General features: G+C 37.3%; 1 protein-coding gene across 1 annotated transcript in view; it reads left to right on the top strand.

The window, feature by feature from the left end:
- Positions 1–19,379, top strand: part of DCDC1 (doublecortin domain containing 1) — a 394,249-nt gene that overhangs the window by 56,223 nt on the left and 318,647 nt on the right. The window contains exon 7 of the mRNA XM_058546317.1: positions 17,550–17,716. Coding sequence (XP_058402300.1) covers positions 17,550–17,716 — 167 coding nt within the window. The remainder of the gene's footprint in view (positions 1–17,549; positions 17,717–19,379) is intronic.

The following is a 19,379-nucleotide window of genomic DNA, read 5'->3' as shown; positions in this document are numbered from 1 at the left end:
AATGACAAAATTCCAATAACACAGAGATAACTCGAATTTGAATGTTAACTCTTTCCATTATCAAATGTTTGTAGAGAAATTAAATTCAAAAAACAAAATCCCAAAGAAATTAAAATCCAGAATTTTTAAGTTGACACAGAAGTGAATTCCAAAAATCAAATAATCTTAACTTTGTGAGTGAAGATCCAATAAAAGTTCAATCTCCTCAAGTTAAAATTGAAAGAAATTAAAGTCCTTCCTAATTTTTATTCTTCCCAGTGTCGGCCCGATGGCTTCTGGCTCCTGGAGTGGGTATCATCCCTCAGGACCTCAGAAATTGAATTGGGTCTACCCCAACTTTCTCACGTGCCCTGCTTCCAGCTGAACTGAAAGATGATCCCCACATCAGCTCTCACCCAGCACGTCCGGGACAGAGCCAATCCCCGATTTCTAATGTGGTCATTCCAAGTGAAATGATGTTTCCAGGACCCTGTGTTTGGCGTGATGCAGACTGTGTGACTATTGCCAAGACTATGACAGAGACTAAGTGAAGGAAGGCAGAGAAGAGAAAACATTCTTTGTGTCAGTCTTTCCAAGATGCCAGTCAATCTGTGCTGTTGAGACGAGTCTGTGACCTGTGACATAACTCATCGGGAAGCAATCTCCCATCAAGGCATTAGTTATAGCATTATGCATTTATAATATCTTGAGGGAAAAATTGACCAGTGCACACTGTCTCCTCTCTCAGAGAGGCTGCATGAGGTGTTGGTTAAGTACTCTGATTTTGGAGCCAGAGTTCAAATTCCAGTTATGTCGCTTCTTGTGTGACCTTGGACAGGTTATTTAGTTTTCTGAGAGTCAGTTTCCTCATCTGTAAAATAGGAATTATAGTATTTACCTTAATAGGTTGTTGTAAGGATTAAGCGAGATACATGTAAAGTCCCTAGAACAAGTGCATAATACTTGGTAAACATTATATTGCATTATCATCATTACTGCTGTTAATATTACTATTACGTTCTCAAAAAGGGTGCCGAGAGTGTGGCATTCTTGCGACGTTGGGAAATTTACATTGGTGGCAGTCCCAGCCATAACAACTTGTCGAGGTACTGTTCTTTGCCTTTGTAAAGTACTCCAAACGTCTTATGTTCTTTTCCCTCTGAGTGTCATGTTTCTGGATCCCGTGCTGAACTGAGTTTGGGCTCTGTCTGGTGGTATACTATCCACCTTGTCCTGGCAGCAGTATTTTCAATGCTGGGTCACAGTGGCTGCTGTAACAGCCTCTGGCTATGAAATTGTTTAAGCCTAAGAAACCTTCATGGGCACAGCTTCCTCCTCATCTCCACATCTGTTCCAATTGCAGAATAACTTCTGGTGGATTTCTGAATTGAAGCAGCTGTTAGTGTTTCTGGGGCTCCTGTTCTTAGGTGCCCAACGCGGACCAACTCTACTGCCATTTCCTCCCGAAGACGTGGTCTCTCCTCCGTTTTTGAATGCTCCTTGTCTTGAGTTAACATTTCTGTCCGGCACCTCTTTTTCTGCCGTGTTTGGGATGTGCCTCTCCTGTACTCCTTTTCCTGTAGAAGAGCCCTCTTTTCTCGCAGGCTGGGCTGTGTGGTCTGCTGCGGTTGAGGACCTGCTTTTCTCTTATGTTCTCATCCATACTTGTGTTTTTCTAATATATTCCTCTAGATAGTTTTTCTTGCAGGGACTCTCATAGTGAGAGATATGAAGTCAATAAGTTCCAAGTTTGTCAATAGTGTCCTTTGTTCAAACCAGTCTTCTCCATTTTCACCTCCCTGAGGTAAAGAATCCTACCCAGGATGTATTTTCCCACAGTTTGACATCTAATTTAGATCTAGGCTCCTTGATCTATTATTGTTCTGCCTGGGTCCCCTGTAATGTAATTCATCTTGTCTTTTTCTTTCCTTAATCTTAGGCCCATAAAATTTTGGAGTTCACTAAATACATTTTTTAATAGTTTATACTAACCTTCTTAGTATTCTCTTCCCCAGTTTGTTCATATTTTATGTGCACTCTTAGTGTAACTGTCCCATCCTCCAAGAGGTTGGCTGATGGCTCTCACCGTTATTCTGTCTGCAGCATCAATGCTGCCTCTTCCCAGTGTTGGGCTTCTGCCTCCTCTGGGCTTGTGCTGAGTTTTCTCTCCATGTCTTACCTCTATTCCTCTTTAGGTTTCACTGGGCCCCAGGTACTGCTTCTGATTTTGTAACAGTTAAAATATCTTCCCCTTTCATAATAACTTCTGTGAGAGTATCAGACTTGGATGTACCTCCTGCACCCACCTCACTGGCCTTCAGGCCTCAGTTTCTCTTTTTCCTTCTCTCAAATGTGTGTGCTCAGATCTAAGGCTTACCTTTTTCAAGGGAGATTGCTTTCGGCCTCCAGCTAAATGAGCCTGTCTTCTTTGTTTGTTTTCATGCACACACGGCTTTGTTCTAAGATGGAAGCATATTTTAAAATCACTTTACTTTCTCCTTGATTCCTTCAGCAAATCTGATTCCTAGATTTGTAATACTTTCTTCGAGTTGTTTCTCTACCTTAACTGAAGAAGACAGAGCGTCCTTTTTATAATAAATCTGCCACTTTTTTGTAGGTTAAGCCACAGTTTGAGTTTCTGAAATTTAGAACCATGGTCAAAATTTATATGATGAATAAATTTAGAGCCAACTTTAATTCATGGAGGCTCCTTTAAAAGCTTGTGGACAAGCCACGTGAATTGAAAGTTAGCTCATGCACAGCTCCTTTTGGGCCCAGAATGCAGCTTAAAATAAGAGAATGAAGGCTAGGGTTTGAGGCAAGGACCTAGTGCTGCCTATCTAGGCCTGGTGCTAACAATTTAAAGAGAGAACCTCACTGCAGCGTGTGTAAGACTCAGCTGCCGTGGTACCTTCAAGTCCTGGCCTGCAGACTTAGCCACAAAACACAGAAAGGCAGCAAGTGTTGTTTCACCTTCCAGTGCCTAAGTGATAGAATCCCAACCTCAGACTTGCCTGCAGTCAGGTGAAGTTCACTGCCTGGTGCAAGTGTGAGTGGCAGCAGCCTGCACAGTACGGCAAGCACAACCAGCCTGGTGCTGAGGCATCCACAGCCCTCCTCAGTGGACTAAAGCCATCACTGCCCACCCCTCCTACCCCCGGCTGGCATTTTCTGAAGGCCAAGGCTGTTGGAAAAGAATCTCAGCTGCATTTAGTTGCTGTGACCCATCAAGCTCAAAATTCTACATAGCCCTTGCTTATTATACAATTTCTTCATGTAGAGGCCCTTTAGTCAAAACACAGCTAAAACCGTAAATTCAACTACATGACCCAATATAAGCTGCCAGGCACCCCCAAGGTTAGAAAGCAGACACACAGACAAGAATCCACACCGTCCTCGCATGTTGAAGCACCACCAAAGCATGAAGCCGCCTAGTCAAGGTCCCTCTGTACGTCTCAATGTTTTTGTGTTATTTGCTCTCCAAAATTACTTCTTATGCATTTCTCAGGGTTCCTGACCAACTTGGTCCTGTAAATATGCACTTTCCTGAGTTTTGTGAGATTTTCTAGCAACTTATTGAAACTGAGGAGGTAGTGGGAAGCCCAGAATTTAAGGCAGCTGGTCAGAAGTGAGGGCAGTCTTGTGGAGTACTGTGCCCTAACTTTCAGGTTGATAAACTCCTTGCATTGGAGGACTGATCCTCCCCAATTCAAAACTTACTACAAGTAAAGCTACAGTAATTAAAACAGTGTAGTGCTGCATAAGTGGAGACATATAGACCCATGGAATAGAATTAAGAGTACAGAGATAAACCAATATATCTATGGCCAATTGACTTTCCACAAGGACGCCAAGACCATTTAATGAGAAACGAATAGTCTCAGCACTCAACAAGTGAGTGCTGGCATAACTGGATATCCACATGCAAAAGACTGATGTTGGATCCCTACCTCATACCATATGCAAAAATTAACTCAAAATGGATCAACAACCTAAATATAAGAGCTAAAAACATAAAACTCTTTCAACAAGACATAGGAGTAAATCTTCATGACCTTAGATTTGGCAGTGGATTCTTATACTGACATCAGAAGTATGAGCAGCAAAAGAAAAAAACAAGTAAATTGGACTTCATCAAATTAAAAAAATTTTGTGCATCAAAGGACATTATGGAGAAAGTGAAACGGCAATCTACAGAATGGGAGAAAATATTGGCAAATCATGTATCTGATACAGGTTTAATATTCAGAATATAAAAAGAACCCTTAGACTCAACAACAAAATGACAAAAAACACCATTAAAAAATGGACAAAGGACTTGAATAGACATTTCTCCAAAGAAGATATACAAATGGCCAACAAGTACATCAACATCCTTAGTCATTAGGGAAATGCAAATCAAAACCACAATGAAGAACCACTTCACACACACTAGAGATAAAATAAAAAGTAAAATAAAAATCACACACACACGGACAAAATGGAAAATAATAAGTGTTGGCGAAGACATGGAGAAATCAGAACCCTTGGATATTGCTTCTGGGAATGTAAAATGGTACAGCCACTTTGGAAAACAATTTAATGGTTTTTCCAAAAGGTAAACAAAGAATTACCATTTGGCCCTGCAATTCTATTCCTAGGTATGTACCCCAAAAGAACTGAAAACAGATAACCAAACAAGTACATGTACATGCATGTTTATAGTAGCACTGTAGATAATAATCAAAAGGTGGAAACCAAATGTCCATGAAAAGATGAATGTAGAAACACATGGTGGCGGGCCGGCTCCGTGGCTTGGCGGTTAAGTGCGTGCGCTCTGATGCTGGCGGCCCGGGTTTGGATCCCGGGCGCGCCCCAAGGCACAACTTCTCCGACCAACCCGAGGCCGAGTCCCACGTACAGCAACTAGAAGGATGTGAACCTATGACATACAACTATCTACTGGGGCTTTGGGGGGAAAAAGATGAATAAATAAAAAATCTTAAAAAAAAAAAAAAAAAACACATGGTGGCATATACATACAATGGGATATTATTCAGCCATGGAAAGGAATTGAATACTGATAATGTTACACATGGATGAACCTTGAAAACATTATGCTAAGTGAGAAAAGCCACATACAAAGGGTGCCATGTTGTATAATTCCATTTATATGAACTATCCAGAATAGATAAATCCATAGAGATAGAATGCAGATTGGTGTTTGCCAGGGCCTGGGGGGAGGGGAAAATGGGGAAAAACTCCTTAATATATAAGGGGTTTACTGTGGAGTGATGGAAATATTCTGGAACTAGATAGAGGTGGTGGTTGCACATTGAATGTACTAAATGCCACTGATATCTTCACTTTGAAATGGTTGATCTTATGTTATGAGAATTTTGCCTCAATAAATTATTAAAAGAAACAAAGAGACAAGTGGAGCAGAAGCGATTTGCCCCAGTTGTCTCAGAGGTCACCCTAGATCGGCTGACAGGCAGCTGATTCCAAGATGCGTGAGCAAGCCCAGCCAAGACCAACAGAACCACCCAGCTAAATTGCAGACTCATAAGCTAAATTAATGTTTGTGGTTTTATGCCTCTGTGTTTTGAGGTGGTTTGTTATACAGCATTATTGTGGCAATAGATACCAAATAGTTAGCTCTTTGTACTTCATAGATATTATCACATTATCTTTATTCACTAGACTGCTAAATTCTACTCCTAAATCTTAATCCTTTATGTTGCCAAAGAATAATCTTCCTAAAATATCCTGTAATTTTTTTTTCTTGCTCAAAACTTTACATATCAAGAAGTTTTCACTCTCTGTATCCTGACATTCAAGAACCTTCATTATGTGGTCTTGCCCTACCCAAACACCTTAATCACCCACATGTCACAACTCCCCACATGCACCCGTGTCATGGTGAGATCTGTCCCTCCAGTGTCCCAGGCAGTGTGGTGCCTCGTGTAGCACCCAGCTTCCTTACCTTCACTTGTGCTATTTTATGCCCACTCAATAATCTTTCTCTTTTTCTCCATTTGTTCAAAGTTCAGCAATTTGCATCAGTCAGGATATATTATATTGTTTTGTGGTAACAGATGACTCCAAAAATCTCAGTGACTCATACAAAGGTGTGTTTTTCACTCATCCTGCATGTCATTGTGGGTCGACTGCACCTGCGCTAGCTTATGTCAAAGCAAGTCACACGCATCTCCTTCATTCAACTGTGTGGGGTGTGTAATCCTTCTCGGGAAGGGCGTTGTGGGTCACATGGCTAAGCCTGACCTGAATAAGGTGGGAAGTATAATTTTCCTTCAGGGAGGGCAGCAAATATTTTGAATAATAATGGAATACACGATACTGTCTGTTTTCCAAAATCCGTATTAGTTATCAATTGCTGTGTAATAAATTACCCTGAAACTTAGCAACTTAAAGCAACAAATATGTATTATTTCACAATTTTTGTGGGTCAGGAATTCAGCCATGGCTTGGCTGGGCCTTCTGACTCTGAGTCTCTTATGAAGCCTCAATCAAGCTGTCAGCTTGCAAAGTTTTAAAATGTTGCTTAAATCCCACTTTATTTTGTTTACTGATACCCCTTTTTATAACTTCTTTTGATACCATATGTCTGTACCATATGTCATAACACTTGTTTATATAGTATCTCTGTTTTGTGTTTAGAGCTTATCTTTTTAACTAAAGAGAGATTTTGTTTTTATACTTAAAAAAAAAAAAAAACTCCCCAAATCTCCTAATATCTATCATGGGACTGGGCATATAGTAGACCTTCAAAAATTAATATTCAAATAAATAATTATTAAGCATAGTTTTTATATTATAGTATCTATTATAGTAAGTGATGAAAAATACTTTTAAAATGAATGAATTAATTACAATTCAAAAAATTTCTTTGTTGAATTGAATTTGCAACAAATTGCCCACTATTGACTACTTTTTGTTGGTAGTTCTCATTGATGTCACTTACTGATTCACCACCCACTCTGAGTGGTATTTTGTCATATTCCATAGAACCTTAAAAGCTTGAAGATTCTCATTTATTAGATGCATAGTGCAATATAAAAACAAATGATAATGATGATATTTTTTGATATCCACTTCAGAATAGCGTTGTCTCTTGGTTTACTTTGGATTTCAGCATCAGAAGCATCTTTGGTCATCCCCCAAATCTCACTTTGTCATGAATCCCCTCTAAATCATCTCCAACAAGTGTCTATCCAGTCACTGCTTATTCCATTTCTGACGGCTATAATTTCTTTAAAAAAATCTATATTATAGCTAACTGAAATCTATTCTTTTAAACATTTGCCATTGGTCTTGATTTTGTCTTCTGGAGTTACATAATATAAATTAGTTCCTAGTCTATGACTGCCTTTCAAATATTTGAACATGTATGATTTAAATATTTTCCAGGTTAAATACCTCTAGTCTCTCCAACTATTTCTCTGGCTCCTCCCCATCCTGGTCACTCTTCTCTGTTCTGTCTAGTTTTTTGGTCTTCCTCTGGGTGGGACCCCACATTGTATACAATGTTCCAGGTCAGTCAATGATGAGAAAAGCAGCCCCACTTCCTCTTTTTTTAAGGTCATGATATAACCCACAATTGCATTATTGTTTCTGTTAGATACATGATGTCACTGACCTAAATTGAACGTAAAGTTAACTAAAGCCCCCAAGTTCTTGTTCACAATTTGCCTTTAAGCTTCTTTGTCCTCATGCTGTACTTGTCCTGCTGAATTTTTGGATGTGTCAACAGAACTTTATACATTAATTTCCTACTCAATTTCTTCTTATAAGGTTTTTATTTAGTAGTTTATCCTTGTAAGATCTTTCAGATATATAATCTGTCACCCAGGGATTAACAGTTTCTCCCATGATTGTTGTCTCTTGTAAATTTGGCAATACCAACTTTAACGCTGTCCAAGTTGTTGATTAAAATATTGACTAAGCTGTGGTTAGGGACAGAGATCTTTAGCATCTAATAGAGTCTCTGCTTCAGATTTCTATTAATCTTCCATGGATATGGCTGTTCATTTAGTTATGAACCTACAAGCTCACCTATCTCCATCTTAGACATGTCTTCTAATTGCCTCACTCTAGCAACACTGTTTAAAAAAGTTATTTTAGTCTATCATGATTGTCATGCTGTACCAATGCTTTCAATCTTTATCATGGCCTGAAGGGCCTTCATGATTTGGTCCCTACTTGACTTCTCCATCTTCACTGAGTACTATTGGCCCCTTCATCTCTGCACTCAAGTCACTTTGTTTGTTTCTGTTCGTGACACACTTCATTCTCCTTCCTGCCCCAGTACCTTACCATATAATGTTTCCTCTGCTTGGATTCTCTCTCACCCTATCCTCCTTGCAAGCTATTGCCTACTCATCTGAAGGTCTTGTTTTAGCTATTTCTTCTTCTGAAAAGCTTTCCTGACATAGCCCTCTTCCTATCTGACTTCTCTCCCATGTCTAGGATAGGTATCCCTGTTACATTAATAGCACCCTGTATGTAGGAATTGTCACAATTGTAATAACAGAAACTGCTTGGGGAGTTATTTTTTTAATATCTATCTGTCATCTAGACTGTAAGCTCCATGAGAACAGAGATTTTGTAGTCTTCTCTGTATTCCCATGTTTAACCCAGGGCTAAATAACAGAGTAGGTATTACAAAATAGTATAAAAATTAGGGATGCGGCCCTTCTCTGGGAAGCATTGTACTTAGATTCCTTTTGATGTAAGTGGAAAATTCAGGCACTGAGAGAGAGTCTAGTCAAAATGCTTCCCTCTCCCTTAATGCCCTAAAAATGCCTGGTACTACCCTTGTATTGCTGGTACTGCTCCTGCTGCACTAAATATGGAATTCTGCAGTGGTCCAGATGGTTTGGGCCTTGTAAATGGCATTGCGTTCTTAGCTAAGAGTAGGTCACTCAGAAGGGCATATACCCTGCAGCCTACAATCAAGCCCCCTACAGGGACAACTGTGTGTGTTTGTTCATTCAGATTCCCTTTATTACTTTCTCCAGGAAAGAAATTGTGAGCCAAGGCAGCATCCACTCATAACTTTCTTTTGCCTTGTTTTGGATACTAAGTGCCATATTTCTCTATCATTTTTAAATAGAAACATCAAAAGAAGGCAATAGTGAATTCTAAATAGAGGACGTAGACATTATACGTTCTCGTACGTTGTTGCAGATATGCTCGTTTATCAGGGAAGGAACACACAGATTTAGCAGTACCTGGCTTAAGGACAAAAGATGCTAGCCACAGTCTATTGGGACCTGCTTCCCACTGGAAGAAATAGTGGTTATATGCTGGTGTTGGAGATCAAGAGTCTCCCTCTCTGCTCATTAAATATTTGTTTAATATGTAAATTACCCCATGTTCGGTCCTAATGATTACTGTTTATTTTTCTAAAAGTTCACAAACCATTAATTTTATAATCTGTTCTAGAACTTTCCAGGGAATTAAGTTCAAACTGATGGCTAAAATTTCCTCTTTACGTAAATTTGCCTCTCTTTTGTCTTGGGGTCCCTCTCCCATGTACCTTTATTTCTCAAATTCTAAGAAATGTGGAAATTGCCATCTCTGGCTGAAGAGGGTCGCCATACGCTGGTGGTTATTAATCAGCCCTGAAACCTCTCTGGAGCATGTTGGGATATACAAAGGCAGCCAGTTAAGAGCCCTTTAGTGTAGGAAAGGTGTGGCTCAGGAGGAGTCTTCAGACCTTCCTTGGGACTATGTCCCCGTGACTTTGCCCCAGGGTTCCTCAGACATGGCCCCGAGGGTCTCCTAGTGCCTCCAGGCATCAGACATAGGCGACTCTTATTGCTTGGACAAAAACAGAAAGTGCTAATCATCACTGGTTTATACTTCTACTATTGATCTATAGAGAATATTAAGAATTATGTTAAGGCTTGATTAAAAACAAGTATTTTTAGTGGCAGTTGGAGAACTCCCATGATAATTGGATCACTGTCATCTTTTATTAAATATGGGAATGCAGAGTTGTGTGATAGGAACAGTCACAAAGCAGTCCAATCTGCTCAAGACTCGAATATCTGTCAGAAATTTCCTTTTGAAGTCTTTAAAACAGAGACTCTCTTTTATAATCATGAAGACATGATCATCACCCCGAGGTTTTGTTGCGCTGAACGTGCTTCAGTATTTATATGATTTTGTAAACAAGTCCTTGCTCTTTCCCTCTTCTTGAGTTTGTTTTTCTGGCTTCTGGTTTTTATATCTCTTGTTTCTCAGTCTTTGAACTCTAACACCAAAAATCTTACTCTGACTCTAATGACTTGTCCATGATCCTAGAAGTCTGTTATAAAAAACATTATAGTAAGTATAATTGCCAATGAAAACAAATAACCTAATTTTTACTACCTGTTATAAAACATTTTTTTTACAAAGCTCTCCATGTAAAAGAACATGACTCAGCAGACTGGTTTTCTTCCTCCTGAGTCTTTAGAAGACAGATGAAATAGTGGACAAAAATGTGTAATATGCTAATTATAGAAGATTCTACTTTTGTGAAACAAGCATGGAGAAATTAATGTCAAAAGGAAACCCTCCATTATAATTGCTGAAACTATTAAGACTTTTTAGTTTATCACTTAAAATATACATTTTTCATGACATATATATATTTTACATCATAAATAAAATATTTAAGTGTAAGTAATATGTTGACTTAGCATTTACATCCGAGGAGACCAAAACAACTTTACCCACATTGTCTGACTCCTAGGTCTCGCTAAATTAGGTATATGTGTGCTAGGTATTATTATTCCTGCTTTTGAGACTGAAAAAAAGAAAGAAAAAAAGAAAAAGAAAAAGGAAAAGGATCCAGCTACATTTTAAAAATTTGTATTAGTTGTGACTTTACAACCTAATAGTAGAGTTTTGAGACATTTTACAGTTAGCTTGCTTTTGAATGTCACTTACATACATGAGTGCTTTGTATATTTGATTGTGTTTCAAAGTTTTACTATGTTTTCTATTACATCTTTTCCTACTGGGTCAAAAGTTAATTGGTGCCTTATTAACACCGTTTGGGTTAAGCTTTTCTGAATAGTAATAAAAATAAAAAATAATAATGTAAAAAAAAGTGTTATTACAGCAAGCAATTACATAATGACATTTCTAAAGACCTTTATTTCTCATTTTTGTTGGTTTTATTTATTAAGGTCCATGCATTGTACTTTCCAAAATTAACTCTAAGATAATAATTTAAATTTTTGTGTAGAGCTTTAAAGTTTACCAAAGCAGATCATACATATTCAATTATTATGTATTAGTATAGACCATCCCCGCATAAAAACAGATTGGATATAGTTAGTTCTCAACATTTCTTTAAGTAACCTTAAAGTTGTACATTGATTTGATTGAATTGATATTCAATTATTTTACATTATTAGTAAATATCAAATATTTTAGATGCCCAAGAAATTGAGTTCACAAAATACTTGTATTCCAAGACACACACACAATTGCTTTTGTTGAGGGGGAAGGCAAGACTCAGATAATAGAATCTCAGCTTATTTCTACTTCTATGAACCAAGTTATTTAAATAAATGAATTGTGTATGCTGACCTGTTCTCCCAGTGTGCCACTGGGGGTGTATGAAAAAAGATGTGCGTGGTGGTGGAGTAGAGAGAGGCATAAAGCCCATTGGAAAACTACCAAATGTCCCCTGCAAATGGGCCCTATTCAGAATCAGTAAGCGTATGATGAGTGAAGTGGTTTTGAATATCGCCTTTAGATTCCATGCTGTTACAAGGCCAGCCCTGAACATGGCAACTCTTATTTCCACACACAGTACCTCTTCACTCTCAATTTAACCCCCAAATCTGATGAACCCATTACTCCATACTTGATTTCATGGAACAAGGAGTAGATATAGTTACAAATGATCAATCACGAGCCGTGAAGCAAAGCAGCAAGGCATTAACAATTCACGCCCTTTGGGTCCACTTGCTCAAGCAGAAGGTGTGCAGCGTGTTCAATGCACAGCTGCTTCGTGCCGCTTAAGAAAAGACGGGGCTCAGGCTGCATTTTCACAGCGGAGGAGACTTCCTGAGATTCATGCTTGCTAAGCCCCATGTCAGCGTTCACCCACATTTCAGCAATTAAAATAACCAGGTGTTCTGTAAAGGTCACAACGTCTAGAGGAAATTTTACTCAGGTAAAAACAATATGACCTATGAAATTCCTCCCCCCAGTGCATCCCTGTTCTGTTGGAGCCTATCATACAAATCACTGTCTCTTACAGCAGTGTTGTAGCACTGTAGACCCCACGGCAACATGCCGTCAGTTTAACAGGATCACCGAAAACTAAAGCAGCTGTGAAAGATTGCTCTAAGTATGGCAACCGTGTGCCTGTCATTTTGCTCAGTGGAGGAAAAATCCAAATTTGGGTAGGCATCGGTATTTAAGAAAATAACGGCTAAATCTTTTCTCCTAAGTACCTTAGGGACAATAAGATTTGACATATAGCATGTAAACAAAAGTACACCCCAGCTGTTAGTTTAGTTTTGTCTGGATAAAAATATAGTGATATAACTCAAGCAACATAGGAGACGGTATGCTCTCCATCATTCACTCTTTCCAGCAGACCATGCTTTTGAGTGGCGTCTGCTGGTTGCTCTGGGACCGAGAACTCCAGCCATTACCTAGAGCTGGGTACGGAGCGTTAACACACACACACACACCCCCCTTAGCACTAGCTCGGACTCCCTGTAGGCGTCCCTCCTGGGTGGGAAGCAGTCAAATCTTAGCTTCCTTTAAGAACTCACTTTATTTCATCCAAAAAAGAGTTTTTAGATCAACTTCATTTTTAAAGTAAATTTCATTTGAATTGGTGGGAAATTTCCAAATGACATTCGCTGACAATAGCTGAGTATTTTTGAGCCTGGGGTCTGAAACTTGCTGCCTCAGAGCCTGTAGAACTTTCTTTACAGGGAATTATGCTCCGGCGGGCTCTTTTTTCATAGTTTCATGTACTCTGACTGAAATGTGAAAATTACAATCATGTGTAAATTATGATTCTGGATATTTAATTGGCATGAGTTTTAATTTTTAATTGGAAGCAGGTTATTAAAGCCTTTGATTATTTCCAGTGCTTTTTGACAATATATTAATTAAAAAATCCTCTTTTTAGTTTTCCATTAATAGAGTCAAATGCAGGATGCAAAGTGTGTCTTTTAATGTAAAATGTTGCTTTTGGAGAGAGATTATATTCCCTAGGTATAGAACTTGACAGGATGTTCCAGTCTATATCTGCTTGGTAAGTTTCATTAGCTTTGTGATTTCTCTTTAGAGGGATTTTTGGCTCCTTGTCAAAAATCCTTGTACTGCTCCCATCATGAATCCAAATAAGTTCGAGCTTCTTATCAGTAAAGAGTGGTTTTGATATAAGGTTCTCTTGAAGGCTGAACAGTTTATTTTCTTATGAATAGCATTTGAATTCATTGTGTTGAGAGTTCTTAGAGGGAATTACCTTTATTATTTAAAATAGCTATTTTGACCTTAATCTAATATTATTGCTCTGTTATTTAAGTTTTATTGTGTTGTGTTTTTTTTTTTTTGCCCCATAGTAGCATGATTTATGACAGGGTAGGATGAAGCACATAAGGATTTTCCAAGACATTTTAATACGCACCTCTGGCCTTCTCCTGGCTAGTTAATGCTTCATTGCCAAATTGTATTGTTTTCTTTTTATATTTATTTTCCTCCTTAGTCTTCAAGATAATTTTATAAGGAAAATTAAAATAAAACAGTTGTACATACCCTAAATGTGCTTCAAAATTCTGTTATATCATATTTATGTATCAAATTTTGATCAGATTTTCATTTGGTCATAGAAAGTTACAGATTCTAAGAGATTGTGTGTAGTTGGACTTGTGGTTCTTAAACTTAAACTACCTAAAAGACTGCAGTATATCCGAAGTGCCATTTACTCATCCAGCAGACCTTACCGAGCACTGCTTTTACCAAACTGAGAAACACCATGTCCTCAAACCCCAAAGGGTTCATGATTTACTGGAGGATGGACGTGGGAATGGAGAAGGACTAATACAAATCGATAACGGAAAAATAAAAGTATAAACAGTGCTCTGGGAAACATGGAGGAGGGAACAATTAGTTCTGCCTACATAACTTGGAATATTTTGCCAGAGGAGTTAACATTTGATGTGAGCCTTGAAAGACAAGAATATATTAACAGGTGAAAAGAGGGGGAAGAAGTGCAGCAGAAATAGAACAGCGTGAGTGAAAAAAGTACCAGTTGATAGTTATGAAATTAATATAGTTACTCCTTTTAACCATGTGATCCATTTACCCATGATGCTCAGTACTAACTCTTATCCAGTGAAGTTACTCCTTTTGGTTACATGATCTATTTACCCAGCATCCTCAGTCTTAACTCCAAACCCATTGAAACTATTGGATTAATTTCAGTTTGCCCTATAGTCATAACTTGAGAATAAACAAAATGGATAAAAAGCTATCATCCATATAAGTTTACCTTCCCAGTAGTGGAATCGATCCCAATGGAACGATCACATTTGACTGATCTATGCATTATTGATAAATTTGAGGAATGATTAATTTGCAAGCCATTTATCTAATAAAAATATTGAGGACTTGCTTAATGAAAATACTGAAATTACAGAAAAGCAAAGTTCTTGTTGCAGTCATGTAAATAGGCGCAAATAGGTAGAAGACCTGTAACAAGTCCTCAGACGTAAGAAGATATGCTGTGGGTGGCTGTGCACACCAGTGTTAAAGGAACATAGGATAGTAAGAGCCAGCTTACCTTCTTGAATGAGGCAATATTTCTGAGTAGCAGTTTGAAGGAGAAGCTTCAGAAACAGAGAAAGGGAGAACTCTACATAAAAGAGAGAAAACCATTGATTTAGACCACTTATGAGTCTTCTTTGGTATTAAAAAATAATTCACACTCATGTTAAAATCTATGGTTGGAGTTGAAAAGTCAACTGACTTCTTTTTTAATCAATTACTCTGTTATATTTCAAAACTATCATTTTAGGCCATGCCTTCTTTTTTATGGAGAGTTCTTTAATTCTAACTGATTCATAAATTTTATTTTTTCAATATAGTAAGCTTATTTATACTTCCTTTCTAAGACTTAGGCATATCATTTTCTTATGTTTTCTGTACCTTCCTAGTTAGTGGAAACATTGTTTGTTCTTGGAGTGTGCTTTGTCTTCCTTTTCAAGAATATCATCAAAGTTACTAGTTTGCAGCTTCCAAAAAGAAAGGGCCTTCTAATCCCTAGTTCAGAGGCTAACCTTTATTAGCACTCTCGTGGTTATAATGAGGACCCTGCTTCCAGCAGGGAGATTCTGGAATACTGAACAGATTATTCAACAAGTTCAGAGCAGATTCTGAAGTCCCTTATAAAACCTGCTTGTGAATACTGCTTTCTTTGCTTTGCTGTTTCTGGTTTCCATAGTATTCCTAATTATATAAATCATGTGGAACATGGGGGCTTTTTTCCATCCTACATCAGTTCTGACACTGCTTGCGTTTTGATACAATCTATATATTTTTTTCTAAGCTGTATTTTGTCTTAAATTCTTATGGAGGGTACAAACTATGAAAAAAGTAGAGTTTTGTGTTAGAAGATCTATGAAATTCTTCTTTGGAATCCCTTGTGCTGACATAAAGAATTTGGAAATTATTTTGTGACAACCATAGATGAATAAGGCTGTAAGACTAGAGAATCTGATAAAATTTTCTCAGGTTTATATTCAAGATTCAATCTAAATTGTAAATCATTCAACTTTATCACCTACTTCTCAATATGTAATGCCTTTCCATGTTCAAAAGCTATACTACGTTCAATGAGTGTACCAATTAAAAGTTTGCAAATTGAAATCCAATACATAGTAATATATGAATGTTGTAGCAGTTAACTAAAAGCGCCGATGATTCTTAAGCTAGGTTTCTTTAGGAAAAATTATGATCAAGATTGATTAGTATACATTTTTTGAAAGATTGAAGAGTTATCATTCTAAAAATAAGTTTATTTCTCTTTTGCTTTTTATTTCTTTTATAATATATGTGATCTATTTTTAAAAAGTTTGAGGTATTTTTTATGATAAAACTTGTAGAGAAAAGCAGTTGCTTTAGGAGTATAAAAATGGTTTGATATGTGAATTTTAGGAATTAATTTCTCAGGCTGGGTGAGTGAATTTCATGCACACATCTAAAGATGTCTAAACAGTCATTGGGTCATAATTTCCTTTTAAATTTGTTTATAAAGTCTTAGAACATCTTAAGCTCTATTTCCAACATTCTCCTTAGTGTTGACTATGTTAGAAAGAATTTAAATTGTGCTTTGGTAGGGAGTTGCAGAACTTTGTGCCATAAAATGCATAACTTTCTTACTAAGAGCAAAATTCAGCAGAATGCCAGTCGCAAAGGCCGTTTGCATAAGTCAGCTGCTTAGCAGCTCAGCTGAACCTAATTGTAATTCAATTTCCAGATTGCTATGCTGGGCCTCTCTGCATACAATATGCAACACATAACATAACCAGTTCTTTGCTGGTGATCTATTTAATTTCCTTCCTAGTAAGAATATGTATCAGAATAAGGTAGCCAAGCCATATAGTTATTTTGTATGTTTATGTTGTGTCACATGTACACACTTAAGTAAAGACCAAGTTAAAAAAATGATATACTTTCATTTTTCTGGGTTCCCCAGTCTTCCTAAGATTTTTAAAAATTTCTTTATTTCTGGCATTTCAGAGGGAACTTAAATCTTGAAAAATGTTAGCTAGCTGCCATATTATTTGACTGTTTTACACTAGAAAGACTTTATAAGCTAATCATCTGCAAAAGTGTATAAACGTCTGTCAAGTCCATATGGATGTTGCGGTACAGGCCCACAAGTAAATATCTTCTATCTGTTGGCAAAATGTGCACGGGAATAGCATTCCTGAGTCTCTGACTAGCTTATATCCCAGAAACTTAAAAACAAAAGAGCATGACAAAATGCTTGCTTAAGTTTCTCCCCCTTATTTTTAAACAGCCTTGCCACACTGTTTTATGGGTTATTTAAGCAATGGCAGTGAAAAGACTTAAATAGGATGGCTTATATCAAGGTGTAGATTATATTTTATGAATAATTTCCAGATGTGATGTTTTAGGTATATAGACTCCCCTACGGGAAGCTATACGCAGAAACAACATGGATCTTACAATTTTATCAGGACAATGCAAGTAGATTTCAGCAAGGTTGGTTCCAACTCATCTGTGATAAATGAGAAGATAAGGCAATCACTGCACACCATGACACTCTGTGCAGCTAGTTAGGCACACTTCAGAACTACTCAGGTGTGCTCACAGAGCTTATGAGTCTTGCATGGGGGGTGTCTCAATATAAATACATCCTTCATGGTGGCCACTAGTAATGCCTCTGTAAGACTTAACCCAGGTCAGATATAAATAATAGATGTTAAGAGTTAGCTCTGGTATTGAGGCTGTGTTCCAGGCAGTGTATTTCAGTTGGGTCAAAAGAATTTATTTTCTCTTATTTTCTCGCATAGTTCCTCTGCTTGATAAATGCCTGCAAAATTCCATCACACCTTTGCGGGGACCAGTTTGGGTCTCTAAGGGAGAAGGTTTCAGCCCCTCAGGAGCTAAGATGTACCTTCAAGGAGTTCTTTTGGCCTTGTACCAACGATTAAAGTCTGCAGAAAAATATTATAAGCAGGTGAGTCATCCCTCTTTAAAAACTGCTTTATTATATGTTTTAAAATATACTTGGTTGTTTAGAGACAATGGTTGGCATCGTGTCATAAAAGAACTGCGATACGTATTTTGTGAGCTCAGTGCCCGTTAGGAAGCCAAAATGCTTCTTCTGTAATCTCAAAGCCAACAGGAATGGGGCTGATGTGTCTGTCTTTTGGTATAGGATGTCATATGTCTCGTCTTTTCTTGCTGCATACTGTGCAAAGGGAAGGCAACTCCTTATGTAGAAATCTATAGACAGTTACTTTAAATAAGAAAATGAGTAGCTCCTAAGGCATTTGAAGGTTTAAAGTTTCAGCCTTCTTTTTTATTTTATTTTATTTTTCAATATGAAATCAGAATTGCTAATTTAGAAGTTGGGCTAAAATATAACCAGTTATATTTTGGGAAATTAAATTGTGAATTAACTTCACGTCAAGAGTAACTTACTTCATTTATGCTTATTTAACTTGCATGTTTCAGGAAAGAATAGAAATAGGATTAATGTTTTTGAATCAGGTTAAACTAGATTTTGTCCTTTAATTTCTAAGTATCCATTCCATACTTGTGATTGTGTGCGTGTAAAGACTCTGATATTTTTATAGCTATTTATAGGGACTGACCATCTAAAAGCAGAGTTCACGTTGTAAAGCAGACGGTTCGATGCCATTTATAAAATAAGAATGGACTTGCCACATTTTTAGAACCCTCTTCCCACTTGGTCTTAAGCATACGTTTTACCACGTTAAAGAAGGGCTGGGTTTTGCCTTTCTAACTGGGAGGCTCCAGTCTGGAACTGGGCTCACTTTCTCAGGCCACCGGCTGCTGGAACACGAGTATTTTGAAAGCATCGTGCTGTTATTCTCTGAGTGCAGGGGGCGGGGAAGTGGGAATGAGACTCAGTCCTAGTGTACACACAGCGCCTCCTGCTGTCTGCTTTGGAAAAGAACAACCTGTGTTGACTGCAATGAATTCTTGGACTAAGGTATCCAGAACTAACAAGAAACAGCTTCCCGTGAGAAACTTTTATTCTCAAAATGTGATTGGTTTGATTAGTTAATTAGTTTCAGTGGATTCAGAAATGTAATTAATAATTAACATATATAAGGCTATTTATAATAATAAATATGAAAAAATAAAAATCCAAACATTTTTAATCTTTATTAAGTTGATATCATATATAAAAACTGGTGTAAAATATACTTTATTGTATTTAGATTAAACTATTTTAACTGAAATATTATTTAACCTTTAATATATAATGATATTATAAACTGGATTATGACCAATTTAATTGCAATCATTTGGTATTAAATGGTTTGATTCCACTTATTAGACGGTTTAAAATTATTTAATGTTAAAGAAAATGTGAGACTGTTTTCCAATGCCGGAACACTACTGTTTAAGTCAAATCTAACAAAAACTTAGTAAGTTTTATGAAAAATGAGGGTGTTAGAGATAAGAAACAGCTTGGAAAGTAGTTATGGCATGTTTTTTTCTTCCATTGTCCTAAACGTTTAAAATTTTAATAGATGTAAAGAGTTGGACTAGATTGAAAAGAGTTCTGTGTATTGTGAGAGAAGAAAATGCTTTAAGAATTACTGCTTTGATTTTAACTTTATGACTCAAAATTGATGAAAAATACA

The sequence above is a fragment of the Diceros bicornis genome, chromosome 7 (genome assembly GCF_020826845.1).
Source record: "Diceros bicornis minor isolate mBicDic1 chromosome 7, mDicBic1.mat.cur, whole genome shotgun sequence".
NCBI classification, from domain to species: Eukaryota; Metazoa; Chordata; class Mammalia; order Perissodactyla; family Rhinocerotidae; genus Diceros; species Diceros bicornis.
This window is presented reverse-complemented; position numbering and strand designations above follow the sequence as displayed.